This window comes from Denticeps clupeoides, chromosome 13, assembly GCF_900700375.1.
Source record: "Denticeps clupeoides chromosome 13, fDenClu1.1, whole genome shotgun sequence".
Classification (NCBI taxonomy): domain Eukaryota; kingdom Metazoa; phylum Chordata; class Actinopteri; order Clupeiformes; family Denticipitidae; genus Denticeps; species Denticeps clupeoides.
Genome location: NC_041719.1, coordinates 11,169,880 through 11,189,035, shown reverse-complemented (window position 1 = coordinate 11,189,035; position 19,156 = coordinate 11,169,880). Strand labels below are relative to the sequence as shown.

Here is a 19,156-nt window from a genome sequence, read left to right as displayed (position 1 = left end):
ACTGAGCAAAGCACCGTCCCCACACACTGCTCCCCGTGCCTGTCATGGCTGCCCACTGCTCACCAAAGGGTAATGGGTTAAATATAGAGGACAAATTTCACTGTGTGCACCGTGTGCTGTGCTGCTGTGTATCACATGTGATAATCACTTCACTTTTACTTTAAAAGCATCTGCATATTTGGTGTTCTCTAGGTTCTCTGATGTGTGTGTGTGTGTATGTACAATATATAGATGTCCTATATATTGTCCTTTATAATGTAGGACAGTGTTCTCCAATATATATATTTGTGTTGTCAGACCAAAAGAGGGGAGCACTGGGATTGGTATATTTGTGTCAGTATGGAATTGATTTATAAGTGAAAGAGTTGCATCAACAGCTGAACATGCATTGGAAAATGAAATATTCAGTGGAAAAATTTACACCGTGGTAAACTGCTGGCTTTTACTGTAGCAGGTTAAGTAAATGTCAGAAAAATTGTACTAGGACAGCTGAACTTTGTGGGGTTCATGAGAATCTCTCTAATTGATGGCATTTCCATACTCATGGCATGTCTATACTGAATTCTGTAAATAAATCAAAAGGTGTTTGTACAGTTTATAGGTCGCATTAAAGGTGCTGAATGTTTTGATTTATTTTGGTCTCAGTTTTTTTAAATGACAAACATGCAATTTTAACATTCTAATTATAGTGTCTTGAATAAAAAGAACACTATAGAAATCAGAAAAATAATACAGGTAATATCTGATGCAGGCTATCATAACTTATTATTCATGCAACATTGTATTTCAAATAAGACTCGATGTGTGTAGTATGGTCATTAATGTCCATAATCACTATCATCATTTATGGGAATTATGGGATTGATTGAAAAAATGCGCAAGTTGAGTGTTCATTGGCAATGTCTGATGACACTTTCAGCATAGAAACTCAGAGGAAAGGCAAAGAAACTGAGAATAAAAGGAGGAGATGGTTCATCATTCCTCTGCATGATACAACATTTTTAGCACGCCAGAGTATCAGAATCTAATGTCCTCATGTCAGTCTAGGCTGATCATCCTGGTTCATTTGCTTTCTGAAAATACAATCTCTCACGTCCACTCAATTTCAGCGTGCCTAACTAATGGCAGATTACAAAAAATGTGTCCTCTATATATGCTTCATGCATTAGTATCTACTTAACCTTCAATATCTAAAGACACCAATGCTTTGATTATTCAGGGACAAGTTTTTCAAAGTCATTCTAAAGCTTTTTTCAGATGAAAAGGGGATTTAAATGGTCATACATTTTTCACAGAATTAGAGAGATTGTTGGATTTGGCTGCATTCCTTTGCCATGACTTAGTTTAATGTCAGTAGATGATGACACTTAAGACAAATGATGCCCTCAACTGAAGGATGGGAGAACATAATCATTTGGCCTGACGTATAATGTGCGGTACCACTAGAATCCAAATAAACTTCTGATAATCATTTGATTTTAAATTATGTGGAATTATTTGGTGGTTATGGAACATTATGTTTTATGAAAGACCAATGCCATCAGCAAGTTACAAGCATTAATTATAAATCCATTAAAATACCAAATTTATCAGGAATGTAGTCATTATCAAATGACATCCCATTATTTTTTTCCTCCTCTCGTTTGTGTGCCAGGGTAGTAGAGATGCCTTGCACATTAATGTAAAGAGTGTGAAAAAAATATCTGCTTATGGCATCTAAAATGTACTTTGAATTCCAATGAGTTTGGGCAGTTTCAGACAACAGTTTTTGGGGAATACGATATGTTTTCCATGCTGAGCCCTAATTGTATGCATGTGCTATTGCTACACTTTCATATATATGTAATTTCCAGGCTGTGCAAAGTGTGACTGGGGAAAAGCCAAAATTATTGCATTTATAGTTTTTGTTCAGTATATATATTGCAGTGACATAGTCACATATGCATATACAGTGAGTACGGAAATTTATTTCAGTGGATAGCAGATTTATTAACAAAGGAAAACTGTAATATTGCATGGACCTAACAATTAAGATGCTTTGCTCTGATAATCATATATTAAGGTGCTGTCCTATTCTTCTAATCATCCTTGAGATGGTTCTAGACCTTCATTTAAGTCCAGCTGTGTTTTATTAAACTGATTGGACTCGATTAGGAAAGCCACACCCCTGTCTCTATAAGACCTTGTCAGAGCAAAGAGAATCATGAGGTCAAAGGAACTGCCTAGAGAGCTCAGAAACAGAATTGTGACAAGGCACAGATCTGGCCAAGGTTGCTGCACTTAAGGTTCCAAAGAGCACAGTGGCCTCCATAATCCTTAAATGGAAGACGTTTGGGATGACCAGAACACTTCCTAGAGCTGGCTGTTTGGCCAAATTGAGCTTTTGGGGGAGAAGAGCCTTGGTGAGCGAGGTAAAGACTGTGACTGAGTTCCAGAGATGCAGTCGGGAGATGGTCTTTCTTCAGTACAAGACACATGAAAGCTCACATGGAGCTGTCTAAAAAACACATGAAGGACTCCAAGATGGTGAGAAATAAAATTCTCTGGTCTTATGAGACCAGAGAATTTGTATTAGATCAAAAGGGTGCTTCCACTAAATACTGAGCAAAGGGTGGTCAGAACACTTAGGACCATTTGATTTTTTAGTTTTTCTTTGTTACTACACCTGCAAAAACATCAGCAATTCTGTGTTTTTCTGTCAGTATGATGTGCTGTGTGTACATTAATGAGGAAATAATGAACTTTAGCAATGAACAAATGAACAAATTGCTGCAAAATAACAGAGTGAAAATTTTAAGTGGGCCTGAATACTTTCCGTACCCACTGTATGTGTGCACACACATGAATTAGCACAGACCCAGGCATTTATTGTATCTCTGGCATTCATCAGAAAGTACAATTGTTTTTACAATTTGCTTGAAGCATTATACTGTTAGAATATACTATTATTGTTTTGAAACACCCATCACAGCATCTCAGGTATGTGAGGGGTGAAACCTTTAATCATACATCTGTTTCAAACACAAGCACATTATTCTAGCACATGGAGCATGCTAATATTTATAATAAATGCATAGATATGCAAGTTAGTTAGCTAGTTGATTCCTTTCTTGTTTGCAGTTACTCATGGTGAAAAATAATTATTTTTTTGATGGATTCAATTATTCTAACCCTTTTACAGCAAACTATTGTGGAGCCCTTGAATAAAGCCAAGAAATGTCTCACTAGATCAGTATGTACTGATCTGGCCAAAATGGCATTACATTCACCATGTTATTCCTATGTTTAGATGTTAAATGAATGGTGACTCACGGTGACTCATGCCTAGCATGGAATGAAAACTTGAGTCCTTGGAATTGGAGTCCTTTAATGGCTCATTTACAGCAGATGTACAGATTATGGACACTGTCTCTGGCATAAAACCCAGAAGTAAATGGCAATAGCATGCTGTTTTGAGTGGCACAAATCCAAGGAATAAAAACAGAACTTGTGAAATAAGATTTAAGGTAGAACATTTCACTCTTACTTCCAAAAGAAGCCCTTATTGTATATATAACGCAGCCCATTACAGCGCTTCATGCAGTCAAGCACAGTGCTAGAGAAATCATGCTGTAATGAGGGTCTGGTGAAGATAGAAGGATGGCACAACGTCTGACAGGAAGTATAACTTCAACAACAATTCAACTATTCTGCTTCTTATTTTTCATGAATCTGTTCTTCTCACCAGAGACCCATGTGTCTTTTCAGGGTCGGGGCTGATGAGCTGCAACTGAAGCCAGTTTCCTCTAGTTCGCTTTGGTGGTGCCACAGTCCCACACCATGTGGGTTCTTTGAAAAAGTAGTCTGATTTTCCTTTAATACTTCACCAAGCTTGCACGTCTTTGGATATCTCAGGAGAACAGAGACAGCGCACGGGTCAAGGAGGACCATGGTCAGGAGACCCACATGTTTATTTTCTTGGATTGTTTTTAAGTTTTTATTTTTTTTTACTTATGTCTTTATTGTGGTAATATTATCATTTCATTACTAGAATTGAACATACTGGCAGGACTAAACCGCTTGCTTTTTGCCTACTTCATGCACTGAGACTGTTCAGCTTCACCCCACGGTTTCTGATCTAGATCTCTGGCTCTCCACCGACAAGCAGATAAAACACAGATCTTGATTTCTCTTTTCCTTTTACTAGGTGCATTTCACCCATTCAAGACAAAACTGACATTCCCTATTACACATTCACAGGCACAATATGAGTACTAAAGAGCCAACAACATGTTTGTGATTTTGCTATGACTGCCATATCTGTATAAATGTGCTGATGACAGATAAATCAGTTAGTATCCATGACATTTATAATACCTTACTGCTCAGCAAGGTTTCAATGTGTTATTCCATAGGTTCTTAGCATTGGAGGCAGGCTACAGGCTGCAAATTCTTGGGTGCTCACCTTAATACCTTAATGCTGAGAACGCTGAGATCTTTTATGATACTATGGTGCATCTGCAGTATTACACAATTGCTGGGAGAGCTGGAGCTCATAGCGAATAAACAAACTGGTCAAGAGTGTTGGCTCTGTTGCTCTTTAAAATCCACGTTGGAGGATGAAACCAAACTTACATTTATCATGGTTCGCCCCACTCTCCAGCAACACCCAGTCCTATAGTGCTGCACCCATCAAAGTCCTTTATAAGTTGGGTATTGTAATGCGATTGTGTCACGGCTGTCACTCGTCCGCCGGGCCACCAGAGGGCCCAGGGTAACCTCATCCTCACCGACCCCAGAACAACAGCCAGCAAAATGGCGGCGGAAAGTAAGATCAAATGCTAACTCATATGTCAAATTCTTTACCTTTGACCTGACCACATTTCCGGATTGCCTTTCTGCCTCTTGTTTGCCCGTGAAGTTAACGACCACTTTTTCCACCCACGATAAAGACTCCAGCCCCATCTCTGGCATTGCATCCGCTCCTGAAAACCACCCACGTTCGTCGACCCCGATTACGGCCAGCTGCCTTCCTGTTCCAGTACTCTGGGGCGGATGCCACTTCGTCCATCCGACATCACTCCCCCCACCACGGAGAGACCCCGGAGGGAACACAGCCGCGCCCGCTCACCCTCTCACGCTACTGCACTGCCCCAGCCCAAGTCGCCAGCCGCCACTGCACTCCACATCCTCGCTCCTGATAGATTGTTTGCAGCAAAACTCAAATCATCTTCATCCGAAGTGGCAAACGTCGGTGACAAGTGGGAGCAGATTCAGATGTTGTAGGATAGGAACAAAATGTCAGTGGGCTGCATTATTGGCTCCTCAGAGATGGCATTGATCCACCTGCACAACCTTTTGTTCTTACAGGTAATAAAGCTGCATATTGATTTATTGGCTCAGAGACGGTTACCCTCGGACCCTGCTCGCGTTTTTCCTGTCCTCTGTCTGGCGGACACCCCACAAGAGAGCATTCCAGACGGGAACTGAGGATCTTCATTTGAAGTGACTCGACGCAATGCTTCCATGTAGATATTTAGATTCATTGTGTGAAGGGTGGCTGCGTGGGGCACATCGATTTGGCTTGAGGCTGTCACCATTGTTGGTCAGGAGTAAAAGAACCTCTTAGGCAGGGCTGGTTGGGTGTACTTTTCCTTTTACAATGTTCCCAACTTTTTTTTTTTTGAAGTGCAAGATAAATGCCTGTGGGGATAAGAACCACACACTGCACACTCTTTCCAGTGTGTGCCCTGCATGCACATGTACTGTGTTGTGAGTCGGGCTCCCACTCAATCACCGACACATGTTTGCACATTAAAGGGCAGCAGAACACACAGGAAGACCGGGTTCTCCAGATGTAGAAGCTCACAGCTGCAAGCCATGCTTTTATTTCTGAAAATCCATGCTTTGAAATGAATTTTTACTCATTTCATGTATTTTAAATGCATTTTCTCAAAAATAATAATATTTTAGCTCTTATAGAGATCTTTTTCATGTTGGCCAAGTACAGTACTAAATTCACTGCGGGTGCTTTCTGGACATTAACCACAGTTCACAGAAATGAAAGCTAGAATGTAATTGCTCATTACCCTCTTCCTAATGACCAAGACATTATTGTCCCTAATTTCATCATCTTATCAGAACTGGCTCACATGGGAAAGTTGTCTGAATAGATCTCTGTGTATTGAAATGGATGGAAACCACATATTAGTTTAATTAATGTGACTTAATTGATGTGATCCCTTGTTATACAGTGACCACAGTTAATGCTCTTAATATGTTAAATTCATTCAAGAATTGCTGCAGTAACATGTGGAAACGTTTGCAGTAAAATATACTATCATCAGTGTGTGTTTGTGGACTCTGAAGCCTTACAACTAGCTTCATGTACATGTACAACAGTGTGTTTTGACGCTTATTTCTTTTACGGTCACGACTGCTGGAGCCCATCCCGTGACACGAGCAATGTGAGAACTCACCTATGGCAGGGCACAGAGCACGCTCATTATTCACTCACACACAGTCACCAAGTCACCTAGTGTACATGCCTTCGGATGGCGAGAGGAAACCGGAGAACCCAGAGGAAAACGGTGCCAACATGGGGAGAGCCAGAATTTGAACTCACACATCGCCAGCTGCTGCACCGCCATGTGGCCTTCCCCAACAAGAAAAAAATATGGCTATGCTGAGGACCAGCTTTCGGGACTGGTTTTGGCCCAGTCCTCCAGGCAGATTGCTGCAGGCTTGTTGGCTGAAATGTGTGGACAGCAATTTTCTAAGGACCCAAGATTATTAATGGGCCTGAGATCAGGACTCTGACTGGGTCACCGCAGGACATTGACCTTTTTATTCTTGAGCCAGCGTTGCTATGGCCTTGTGCTGGGGATCATTTTCTTGCCGAAAGGTGAACTTGCTTTTTTTCCCTTTTTTCAGCAGACCAAAGCACTATCACTAAGTGATTTCCTGCATCTGGTCCCCCATCATTTTAAACAAATCTCTTCATTCCAGCCTTTACTGCTGAAACAGCCCAACAACATAACGTCAAAAAAGCTCAGATGGATTTATTTTTATATCAGGGGTATTTCTCAGCAACCACCAAATTAGATTATTAATTAGGGGAATAATTTGAGGAACACTCCTCACACCTGTGTTTGAGAAGAAAAAACTGTCCCCAAATTATTCTAATGCACTGACCTGGCAGCAAGACGCAGATGCTCAGGAAGTGTAAGCATGAAGCAGCTCGCTGGATGCTGTTTGTGTGACTGTGCGGCGGCAGTCGGAATAGTGCACACAGTTCACGGTTTCCGTGGCGTGTGTTGGGAACAAGGGAGAAGGCGTCGTCAGGAGGTGTGGGTTGGCAACTTCAATGCCGGATGAAACTAAGGCCGAGGCAGAAGAGTAATCCAGGGATAGATGATTGCTTGGCAACATCCGAGACAAACAAGGGCAATCAGTAACATAGTGAAGCTTGATCAGGCAGGGAAAACGGCTTGCAACAATGGAGGGTTAACAACAATGAGCTTGCGGCCCTATGTGGAATAGATGGATTGTTGTTTTCTTTTGCTTTTTGTTATTGCATATTCAAAGCACTATGAATTTTTGCCACTATGTACATACAAACGTTGTACTTGTCCATTCGTTATGCTGTTGTTTCACTCAACCCTTGAGTTTTGACCAGTTTTTGCCGAAACCACGCAAAACTGACAAACTAAAAGGCATGCATGTTATTTATTAGGACACCTTAATGTGCAAATTAACATTTAAAATGCATTGCTTTAAAAAGAAGGTGCACAAGGTTCCAGGGTAGGCAGGCGAATGGATTACTGTGGGTGAAAAGGGTGCTCTTCCAGGAGGCTGCAGAAAATGAATTATGGCTCCACGGGCGACTCAAAAATTGCTGTATGCACTGTGCATATGTCATCAAGATCTCTTAATGAGGAGGCTGTCTTTTCTGCAGCAGGCTCTTCTCCATCTTCTCTACTCTCAAAGGAGAGAGGTAAACGGATTGTAGAACAAGCATTAGATTATCCGTTGGTCCCTGTAAAAATACAAAAAAAAAAAAAAAACACACAGACACTGTGCCTCTATTGCCTTCTGTTCCCCAAAAAAGTGCCAAGCACCTGCTGTTAATTCGAGATCCATTGTCTGTACAGTAAGGATAAGAGTCGATGTAAAGAACACGTAGTCATAAACCCATATGACATAGAAGATGGTTCTACCAGTCTCTTCCACTAAATTATAGTACAAAAGACATATTTGTGAAAAAGTAAATGTTCAGTAATATAAATTATTCATAATTAATCAGGACTGGGTTGGGCTAAAGTAAATACACCAAATTAGACACATTGTAAAATGTCAGTATTTATCACTAAGCAGAAAAATACATGAGCTAAGACGTTTTAGATGTCTGACAAATGCCATAAAGGTTTTAGATGCATGCTTTAGGAAATCAGGAACTTAAAATACAAGGCAATTCTGGAGCAATTCTAATACAAAACATCGTTAAAAACGTCCTGTTTGACCCGATCACATTTAAACCTGAACAATGTGCAGAGCTTAAAATCTCTGTAAAGTTTTCTAACTTTATTATTCAAAAATATGTCACTGTCCATACTCTGGTACTAAACTTAAACAAACAAATTATTAAATTATTAAAAAAACCTTTTTTTTTTTAATCCTCTCCACCTGAGCGTTTTCATTTCAAAATGTATCATTCTTGCACTTCATGTGGCACATTGTTGTTTTGTCAGTGCGTTACTGAAACTATTGATTTTTACTCTGTTTGGTAATTTGGTACTTTTTGGTTACTATTACTATGCTTCATTTATATTGAAATTTTTTTGCCAATTGTAATTCATCCCACAACTGAAACAACTATATTCTTGAAAGACTGTTTAGGAGACCTTTCCTGGATATTAAATTATTGTTGAAGTGCATTTGAATCGAATAGTCAGCTTTTCAGGAAAGGCAGAGAGGACAATTCTGAATTTCAAAGTTAGTGTCGGAAAGCTGTGTGCAAATACAAAAGTGTGCTACAAGTACACAGGAAGATTTAATTTACTCCCTTATTGACAGCAGGGAAAAGGTCAGAGCGTTCTGCTTTCATCCAAGCGTATCTCTTCCCACTCTTCCCTTCCCTGACCATTTCAAAGGAGAAAGGAGGCTGTGTGAATGAGAACAATTTACGAGCCCATAATGATGAGTTATGGCAAACTGTCGGCAGCATGGTTTGCAGAATGGTGCTCCGTAATTGCAGAATGAACAGAGGGTTGTTAAACACTGTAATTACAGGTCTCTACATGGGGATTTTCTCCCCCATTTTGCCTGGAGGGCTGGATGAGTTGAAAGTGTGCCATCTAAATGTGTCTCGTGTTGTCAAATGCATTTGTATCCAAAAGTGTACCCATTTTCATTTCATCTGGATAAATGCTGAGACACTGATGTTGGCCTGCTACTAATTGCCAAACGGAGAAGTAAATATGCTAATATGTAATTGTGCCACACATTTAAATGGAATGTAATAAGGAATTGGTGATGCATGAGAGTGCATTGTTTTCCAGTGTCCCTATTCCCACATTTTCAGGAATGGCTGCTTTTTTTATTTAGTATTCATGTTGGCTAATGTAAAATGCAATGTCAAATGAGTTCCGAGGTACCCTTTAAACTGATTTGTTCAGTCTTTTTTCAGTAGCGAGAACAGGATAAAAATGTTAAAAACAAGAAGAAAAAAAAGGATTATACACTTGTAAACTGGTCTAACAATTGGCCATGAAAACAGCAGAAGAGTAAACTTGTTCCATTTTAATAGCAATTTATCTACAAAATGTACTGACACCACTGTACCTCTTCATGGAAAGTCCACTGTCACTTGAAGCAAATTAACATAGAAAAGTTACAAACAAACAGATCACACTGAATTAAAAGCTGTTTCGGCAAGGTGAGTTTAAGGACACAACATAGGAGAATTGGATCTTTATTTTTTTAAAAAAAGTTTGTACGCTGTATACAGTAACTTCCTTTCAAGCCAAAGTAAAATGTTGCTGTTTGTTAGTAGATACATCTACCTTTTCTGTAGCTCCTTTGGTCCTTGGTCGCTGTTAACTGCACAGTTTCGTTGTCTCATAGTCCAGCGAGTTGGGCACGCGGGTGCCAAAGGCCTGCAGGGAGGCGTGGATGCGCACCACGTCGCTGGCCGTGAGCTTGAGTCTGTGCCGCAGCAGGCAGGAGAAGAGGTCCAGCTGCTGCTGGCCCGGCGGAGAGAGCCGGTTCACTCGGTCCCGGATCTCCAGCAGCTGCAGCAGGGCCGAGTCTTGGGAGCCCTGTGTGTACGGGTAGTCCAGCTGCAAAATGAGATCTCGAATGGCCTCGGGGTCAAAGTGCATACTGTAGCCGAACACCTGGATGCTGTTGATCTTCATGTAACCCAGGTTCTGCGAAGGGTCCGGCAGTTCCAATGGCTCGTAGTACTGGCTGTCATTGCCTCCTGTGCCCGGTGCCTTGATGCGGCTCCGCAGGTATATGTGAATGGTCTCAAAAAAGGTCTTCCACTTATTCCCCAGGGTCAGGGTCCAGTTAAAACACTCCAAAGGCAGGTCCAGTTTGGTGGACTGCCAGTCAGGAAAGCTGTTCTCGCTCACAGGGATGTACCAGCTCTCTGAGTGGCTACCTCCAAAAGGGTTGATGTATAGCGTAAGCGTCGGCTCCAAAGTGCTGTTCTTGGTCAGGCATATCTGCAACGAGATGCCCAGAAGCATGTGCACCAGATTTGATTTGTACTTATTACTTTTCAGAGTGAGCAGCATCCTCTTCCTCCAGGACGGGTCGAACCAGCTGTTGAGGCGCATGTCGTTGCTGATGAAAATGGCGTGCACCTCCAGCCGCCTGTCAGCTCTCTGCAGCAGGTAGCGCAGCTCCAGGTCCTGCAGGTCTGTCTCGAAGCCCAGGTAGGTCTCGGTGGAGTCGGCCACCATGGGCCGACAGGCGCCTTGGCTGAGCATGTGGCCCGTGTTGCAGGCGCCGCAGCGGGTGTAGTTGTCAGTGGCGCAGGAGGCGCAGGCTGGTCCCTCTCCGACTGTACATGGGGTAGGCACCTGGCAGGAGCTGTGCTCGTACGTGCAGATGCACGTGTGCAGCTCCTGAGAGAACGAGCCAAGCTGGTTGTTTTCTGAGCAGTAGAGTAAAGACTGGAAGTAGTTTAACCAGTAAGCCAGTGGCCTGTAGGATGCAGAAAAAAATATATATATATATATATATATATATATTTTACTCAAATTTTATACAATTTACATGCAAGCATTTCACTCAGTCAATTAGTCAATATGAAATGTAATTAACCAGTTCAAAAGGAAGGACAGTGCGCACAATATAAACATTCATAAATGTTGCATATTGTCTTAATCTGGAGAATCTCAACTAAAGGCACACAAAACTCAATTGAGGAGGTGCTGGATATTCTGCTGCAGGACAGCAGTTTGTCCTGTTGAATCTTTGTCTGATGAAGAACATCTCCTGTGCGCAGAACAAGTTGAGGCAGACAATAGTGCTGCATCCATAGGGTGAAAACACCCTTACACTGCAGAAAGTACCGGTGCCAATGTGTCTCAGTTCTAAAAAGAACTGATTTACGCAATGGCATGATACACAATAATGTAGATATACTTCATTAACTGTTGGAATTGTGCATAGTTTTATATAACAGTTATATTTTTCATTCTTCAATTTCTAATCAATAAATATTGTTCTTGTTCAGCCAATTTTTTGCATGTTATTCTTTTGAAAGGAAAAAATATATTCAGGTTTCATTCCATATATTCATACTTAGAAGTTTGATTCCATATGGCGTCCCTGCAGTGCAAAACATCACCAACGTGCTCAAATTAAAAAGCTAGACATTTCTCTACTAATGCTCCCTGTTCTCTTTTACAGCAATATGTTTGATGCAAGTTTATTATTAGGGTTTAGTACTATGGGTTACTTGAGGACTATTGCTTCTACAGCATCTCTCAAATGGCCAAATCACTGTAAAATAGCCCTTTTTTTCCATCTTCATTTTCTCTGACCCAGTTGGCATATATACAGTTTCAGGAGCATTATGATTTAGAATAAAAAAATGATACTAATAGACAATGCAGTTGTAGAGGTATTCTCTGTTTAATTTTACATTTACAGCATTTATCAGACGCCCTTATCCAGAGCGACTTTCAATCAGTAGTTACAGGGACAGTACCCTGAAGCAACTTAGGGTTAAGTGATTTGCTCAGGGACACAATGGTAGTAAGTGGGATTTAAACCTGGGTCTTCTGGTTCATAGAGCGAGTGTGTTACCCACGAGGCTACTACCACCCAGTTGTCCACCCCAATTTTGGGTATATCCATTAATAATGGAATGGAACAAGTGGAATACCGATACTGATCTGTATCTACCACCAAAAGTCCCTACAAGTTGCACATTAGCATTAGATCACAATCATGAAACAACAGAAGAATGTTTCCTGGTGTGATGAATCACATTGTGGATCACAATGTCTGGATAATTTGAGTCCATTTACATTTACAGCATTTATTTAGAGTCCACCCAGACACTTAGGGTTAAGAGTCTTGCTCAGTGACACAATGGTAGGAAGTGGCCTTTGAACCTGTGACTTTGTGGTTTTCTGACTCATAGTGTTACCAACTAGACGAATAATACTAAAATATGCACCCGTGTAGGTCCATTACCTGGGAAAGATATGGCACCTGGATGCAATATGGCAATATTCTGCTGGATTATTTAATATGTACCACCTACTGAACACTGATGGTGACCAAGTGATGAAAGAAAAAAGTGAAGTGATTGTCATTGTGAAGCACAGCACATGGTGCACACAACTAAAGGCCTGGGGCATTCACTGACTCTTAGATCTTCCACTACACCATTTGTATAAGACTCCATACCTCTTATACTTATGGCTCTTGATATTGCAGTTTCTTCATACATTAATCACAAGAAGTTGGGGATATTGTTATTTGCATGAGTGATTTTCCGATTTGCTCTGAATTGTAATAAAATAAGTAAAAGTTCCCTTTGATATTACTAATAATGTATAAGAAGAACCACCATTTTCATTGGTTTAATATGTATTACTCCAAAAATTTTGACAATAACAGGGATAGCCTTAAATAACAAAAATTGACAATGTCAGTAGCGAGTGTTTCCACCATTTGTCACAATGAAAGCATGACAGTGACATCTCATGCTCCTCAGTAGCCTCATGATGTTGTTGTGTGGCAATGTTTTCCACTCTTCCACAAGTGCTACACGCAGTTCTGCCAGGTCACATGGGGTTGGGGTTCGATCATTCAGTCTCTGCTTCAACTGGTCCCAGACGTGCTCTATGGGGTTCAGGTCAGGGGACATTGATGGCCAAACCATATGACCCAACTTCCTGAAGTCGAGCTGTGACAATTCTGCTACGATGTGGTGGAGCATCAAGTTGGGGGTGTGCTGGTGGAATTGGGGGATGATGATGGGTTCTATGATGTCTCTGAAGTAAGAACGTGCAGTGACTGAGCATTGTACAATAACCAGATCTGTTTTGTGCCGACTGGTGATGCCTGCCCAGACTGTTGCACCTCCTCCACCAAAGCAAACCCTGGGGGCCAAGTTGACCTCAGCGTATCGCTCACCTCACCTTCTCCAGCAACGCGACATTAATCAGTGAACAGGACGGTAGACCTCTGCTCCATTGTCCAGGTCACATGGTCTTGTGCCCACTGCAAACATTCACGGCGGAGTCTTGGTGTCAGTGGAGTCACCTGCAACGGGCGTCTGGCATTCAATCCAAAGCGGTGGAGTCGTTTTTTTCTGGAAACCCTAGTACCCCTCACATCTCGTAAACGGGCCTGCAGCTGTGTGGCAGTTGCATTACGATGTCTGAGTGCATAGGTCCTTAGGTTCTGGTCATTATTGCGGTCTGTCACTTGTGGGGCTCGACTCCTGGGTCTGTCATGAACTCTGCCAGTAGTTCTGTGTCTTGATGCAAGTCTGAGGATGACACTTTGAGACACACCAAGTTCACGAGCAACATCTGACTGCCTGCTACCGACACGAAGGCACGCCATGGCCATGTGACGCTGCTCGTCCATTAAGGGACATTGTGTGTTCATGGCTGTTTGAATGATGAACTTGGAATGACTTACTGACAATTTCAGCTTTTTTACCCACAGAATGTTAAAATCGATGCCACATGGAGAAAGGTTGTCTCTTGGTATTGACCCCAATATAAGGCACACCTGTACACAATGAGACCATTACATATAAAATGCAAAATGAGGTGTGTATCACCCCAATACAGTTGCCTCCCTATCCCAAAAATGTCTGAATTGAAACAAACACCATATGTATGACATCCACTAAGTCTCTCACAATATCCCTAACTTATTGTGGGTAGTGTAATCCACATCTTTGAACACTGCATGTTTACACTCCTTAGTATTTTTGTTTTTCGTATTGCTTTATTATATGCATATCTCTTTCTATATTTATCTGTATTTCCTTATTTCTAATATAGATAATTATATAATACATATGTCCTATAGAATCTGACAATCTTTGTGTACTTCATTGCACCAACAAATTCCTTGTATGGAATTCATATATACGTGGCAATAAATTTCATTCTGATTTATTATATACAGGTGTGTGTTTGTGATTATTATTTCTAAGATAATGTGAACATAACCAAATTGTTACATTTCCTAGGTCTCCTTTTAATTCATTATATTTATTTAAAATATTGACAGACTGTGGTTTGCCTGTAACAATTGAACCGTTGTCTCCCTGCAGATTTTTCAGCAAAATTGTCAGATGCGGAAACTCGCCTTGGGAGTAGAAATCAATCACACACCACTCGTTTGTATGAAGTTCTGCAAATGCATTGGAGAGAAGCCTTTCAAGTGAAGCACATTACTGCGAGGCATTCCGACGCAAACAGCCTTTCTCCACCGAACGCAGGGAAACATCTGAAGAAAAGGGTTTGGCTTTTGTGGTGGTGCCGATAATCACGTGAGCGAGTCAGGCATACGTAATGAAAGCAATCACCCTCACTGCATAATTTTTACATGAAGGTCTAGGAACGCGGCACCAGTATGTGAAGCTGGATGGTCGCAGCGGTTCCATGGTTACCTCTCGTGGGGCAGGTGGATCTGGGGCTGCTTCTGGCACCTCTTGCTCAGGCTGAAGAGCTTGTGCACGACTCTCTGAGCCCTTCTGAATAGTCCTCGCATGCTGGCCTCCAGATGCTCGTAGCGACGCTGAAACACGCCATCCAGAGACCACAGGTGCTGGATGGTCGAAGCGTTTAAGAAGAAGTTTTGAGGCAGCCTCGTCAAAAATGCTTTGAATTCATCTGTGCAAGAAAAAAAAAGAGTCCGGTTAGATTTTCACATGGTATACGTGAGAAGAAAACAGTTTGCAGAAAAACAAAAGTCAATTTCACCAAAACATGCTTTTTTTCAACGCTCTCTCAACATTTCATTTTGCTGACTGAACGCATGTAAGCTTAAATGCACAAGGGTTAAAAAAAAAAAAAAAAGTTTGCCAGCTACCATATATTATCATTTTATATCAGCAATATTTGTCATTGCACAGCCACCAATAATTCCTAAGCATTATGTAAAGTGCTCTCATTCACATGCCTTAAGCACACTGATAGAGTGGCAATAAAGGCTTTTTATGGGTGATTAATCTTGACTAGACGTACTGTAAACCACCTCAGTTGATTTTTTTTTTTTTTTTTTTAATCCTATCCTGCCAAGACTTGATTTGCTGCGAGCAGACTGTGTGCCAAGTATTGGGATTCACTGAGGGCAATGATTTACACAATTTGTCACATAAATCATTACATCAAATGAATCCAGCGGAGTGGTTCCGCGCTGTTAATTGCATGACATATGATCAAATACCTAATTTTCATTCCTTCATGTCTCTCTGCCCTTCATCTCTTTCCATTACCTGAGTCTTCAAACTCCTTGTACAGAATGGCCCAGGACTCAGAGATTCGAAGCAGGCTCTCCTCCATGGCCTGAATATCCATGTAGGGGCAGTTGCATTCAGGAAATTTGGAGTCACATTTGCACCAGCAGTCGTTGTTCCTGCAGACAAAGCCCCCCTCACCATTGCAGGCAATGTAGCTCAGGGCAGCCTGAACAAAGGTGTCTCTTAGGTACTCTGGTAGAATGACCTGGAGTCCTGTGGTTCAAAAAATTTTCATTTTATTATCATTAACATTGCCTGGGTTAACCCATCAGTGGGTTGCTGTATTTATTGCATTAATATAACATACAAAAGATTAGTTTTATGGAGTTAAAAGGGCTGCAAAATATACTGGTTCTGAATTTTTTTGTAATATTCTTGAAACCGGTTCGCATGCTTAGAACAAAAGTGTCCCACTGGTAAATCTTTCACTATTCATAGATGGAATGTCAGTGGGATTCTAGTGGTCTACATGAAACATCCACATAGATTCATAGATGTCTTTTCATTAATTAACAGTTAAATGATTCAAAAGTATAATATTAGGTATTATATTGTCACTATGTATGAACAACATGTTGAAGGCATTAAAGTATTGTAATATATTGCTGTTTTTCATTGTATCATGAGCCAAAATGTCCGTATTGATACAGGACTAAAAATGTATCATGTAAAATATCATGCCCACATGTACCTGCATTTTTATGTTGAAGAGGTGTGGGCTAAACTACAACCACAATGTGGAGGTCCATATATCTATTACAACTCTTTAACTCTTAGACTATTGAATTTTGTAGGTTTTGTGCATTTTGTGCAGCCCAATAATTGCTATTGAACCTCTGAACAGCACTGAGCAGTTGCAGGGTAAGAGGTGGATTAATGTTCTGATGTAAACTGAGAATATATGAAATTCCCACTTTTAGTTTCTGTCCCTGACTCCAAATGACTGTGGAAACAGCAAGCATCCTTAAGAGATCATGTATATTTGCTTGCTGCTGAAGATATGGAAGAATACAGTTATACCCTGTTACACTGTTAAAAAATTAGATTAAAAAAAGATGAGCGTTTCCCATTTCCCTCAACCCTGGAGCCATACGAAGATCAGAATTCTGGTGAAACTTAAGGCATGAAGTACAGTGTGTGCTCACAGGCCCATGGAGAGAAAGCAGTGTTGCTGAACAGAACAGAGTGCATATTTTCATTATTAAACATTTTAGTTGAGTGAAATGCGGTTTAGCTGTGCAATGTTCAGTTTGACGTTCCCTTAATGGCTTTTTACCAACAAAAGTTATGGCTATAAGCTTTGGCCAAAAAAGTTAAAAGTCTTTAACAGTCTACAGAGCACGTTCTTGCAATCAGCTCACTCATCCGTCACTTTAGATCGGAGTTTCCATAAATCACTGGATGTTGTTACAAAGGAACAGATTATTTTAGCAAGATACAGAGAGTATTATCTCTACTGAAATGTATCATCACTGTACATTTCCCACAGTAATGATATTATGATAATAATCGTTCAATGATATTGTACGTTACAACAATGCTCATGCTACAACAAATTAATCAAGAAAAATAGATGCATGAGCTCAATACCAGTATGTGTAGAAATGCATCAAGGACAGTAAGGACACATGTGGAACAGAACGGCGAGACATACAGGCGAGACAGAATTCACAAATTCTTCTTCTTTTTCCTTTGACGGCTCAGAGGTCACCACAGCAGATCAACCAGTCTGATGCATTATGTTTATTTATTTATTATATCAACATAGTATGGCTTTCGAAAATCACCAATATTATGCAAAAAGCCCAACTTGATACTAGTCAGTTTATCCTCCGGCCCTGCAGCTGCCCTCATGCTACATGCCCATATCAGACCCATATCAGGGTGGTGGTTGCTATGTTCGGTCTGACAATGGCTATTCTGAACTGAAAAATGAATCAGTAAGTGGATCGGCCCTGTCTGCCAGATACCCAACATGTAACATGATTATTGGCATTATTTGGATCGATCCCTATATCGTATTGGAACAGGATCAATCAAAGGCCCATAGAAAAGTCTCCTCTGTGTATTCACTAGTGTTCCATCAATCATCTGCCAAGAATGTCATGTATGTTAAAATCACACTAGTCAACAACATAACACTGTTTACAGTCTTGGTTGAAGTAATTAAAAAATGGCCCATTGAAACCACACAAAGGTATTGTGTAGTGTTTATTTGGTGAGAAACTGGTGGAAACCTAAAACAAGGAAACACTGAAAACTGACATAATTTTGTACCCTTGCTGCTATGACTTGGACTGTGTGTACTCTATTCCCAAAGCATTGCAATTGCATAAATGAATATTCATATTCATAAAAGAAATTAATTGCAAAACTATGAAAGTATTTATTGAACATTGAATACTGACATAGCACCAATTACAAAATGCAATTTTACTTGGCCCAACTCCTAAAGAGCCTACAGACCTATAACTGTCAGCGGAAAGATGGTAAAATCTCTCATAAAAAAAAACACACACACACGTGAAAAGCTTCTCCGCAAGCTTCTGAGTGAAGCTGGCTCAGGCAGACACTAGTGGGCACTATCGATGCCATGTGCCAGGTTTACTGCCATCTGCGTGGCATAGATATGGACAGTGCGTGTCTGACAAGGCACATTTTTTCTTCCTCACCATCCATTTTTGTTCCACATCTCGTTGACAGTGGATTAACTAAGAAGAAGCCCCCAGAGAACAACGTTACCGGGGCGGTTCCACAACACAAACAGCAGGAAGCACCCCTCCGTGCTGTGCCCAACATTTACAATATTGATCGACTGATCAAGTAAATACACAAAACCTCGCTATTCTTTTGGAACCAGTGTTTCAGTCCAGTTCCTCAATATGACTACTGTGTCCACAGTTTGAAGAGACAACATTTCAGAGACACATATAAGGGGTCAGATGCAAACTCACCTTGCAAGTGAACTTTGTTTTCAGGACTTTGCACCAACACGGAACTAACAGAATCAAGGTTGTCATAGTTACTGCATCCGAGAGGGCCAGTCCTAGTTTCTGTTACCTGGGCAACAACAAAGAGAACATGCACTTTGAGATATGTTATATGTTTGAAGAATGAAGAAATGCTATCATTTAATTATCTTCAAATTAGTACATTTTATTA

The 19,156-nt window shown here is 40.9% G+C and overlaps 1 protein-coding gene across 4 annotated transcripts in view; it reads right to left on the bottom strand.

The window, feature by feature from the left end:
* Nucleotides 1-8,985: 8,985 nt before the first annotated feature.
* Nucleotides 8,986-19,156, bottom strand: part of brinp3a.2 (bone morphogenetic protein/retinoic acid inducible neural-specific 3a, tandem duplicate 2) — a 29,411-nt gene continuing 19,240 nt past the window's right edge. For all 4 annotated transcript variants that reach the window (XM_029001845.1, XM_029001844.1, XM_029001846.1 and 1 more), the window contains 4 exons: nt 18,949-19,054; nt 15,971-16,207; nt 15,143-15,365; nt 8,986-11,193 (listed from right to left, as the gene is read on the bottom strand). In XM_029001845.1, the coding sequence (XP_028857678.1) occupies nt 10,077-11,193; nt 15,143-15,365; nt 15,971-16,207; nt 18,949-19,054 (1,683 nt within the window). In that variant the 3' untranslated portion in view covers nt 8,986-10,076. The remainder of the gene's footprint in view (nt 11,194-15,142; nt 15,366-15,970; nt 16,208-18,948; nt 19,055-19,156) is intronic.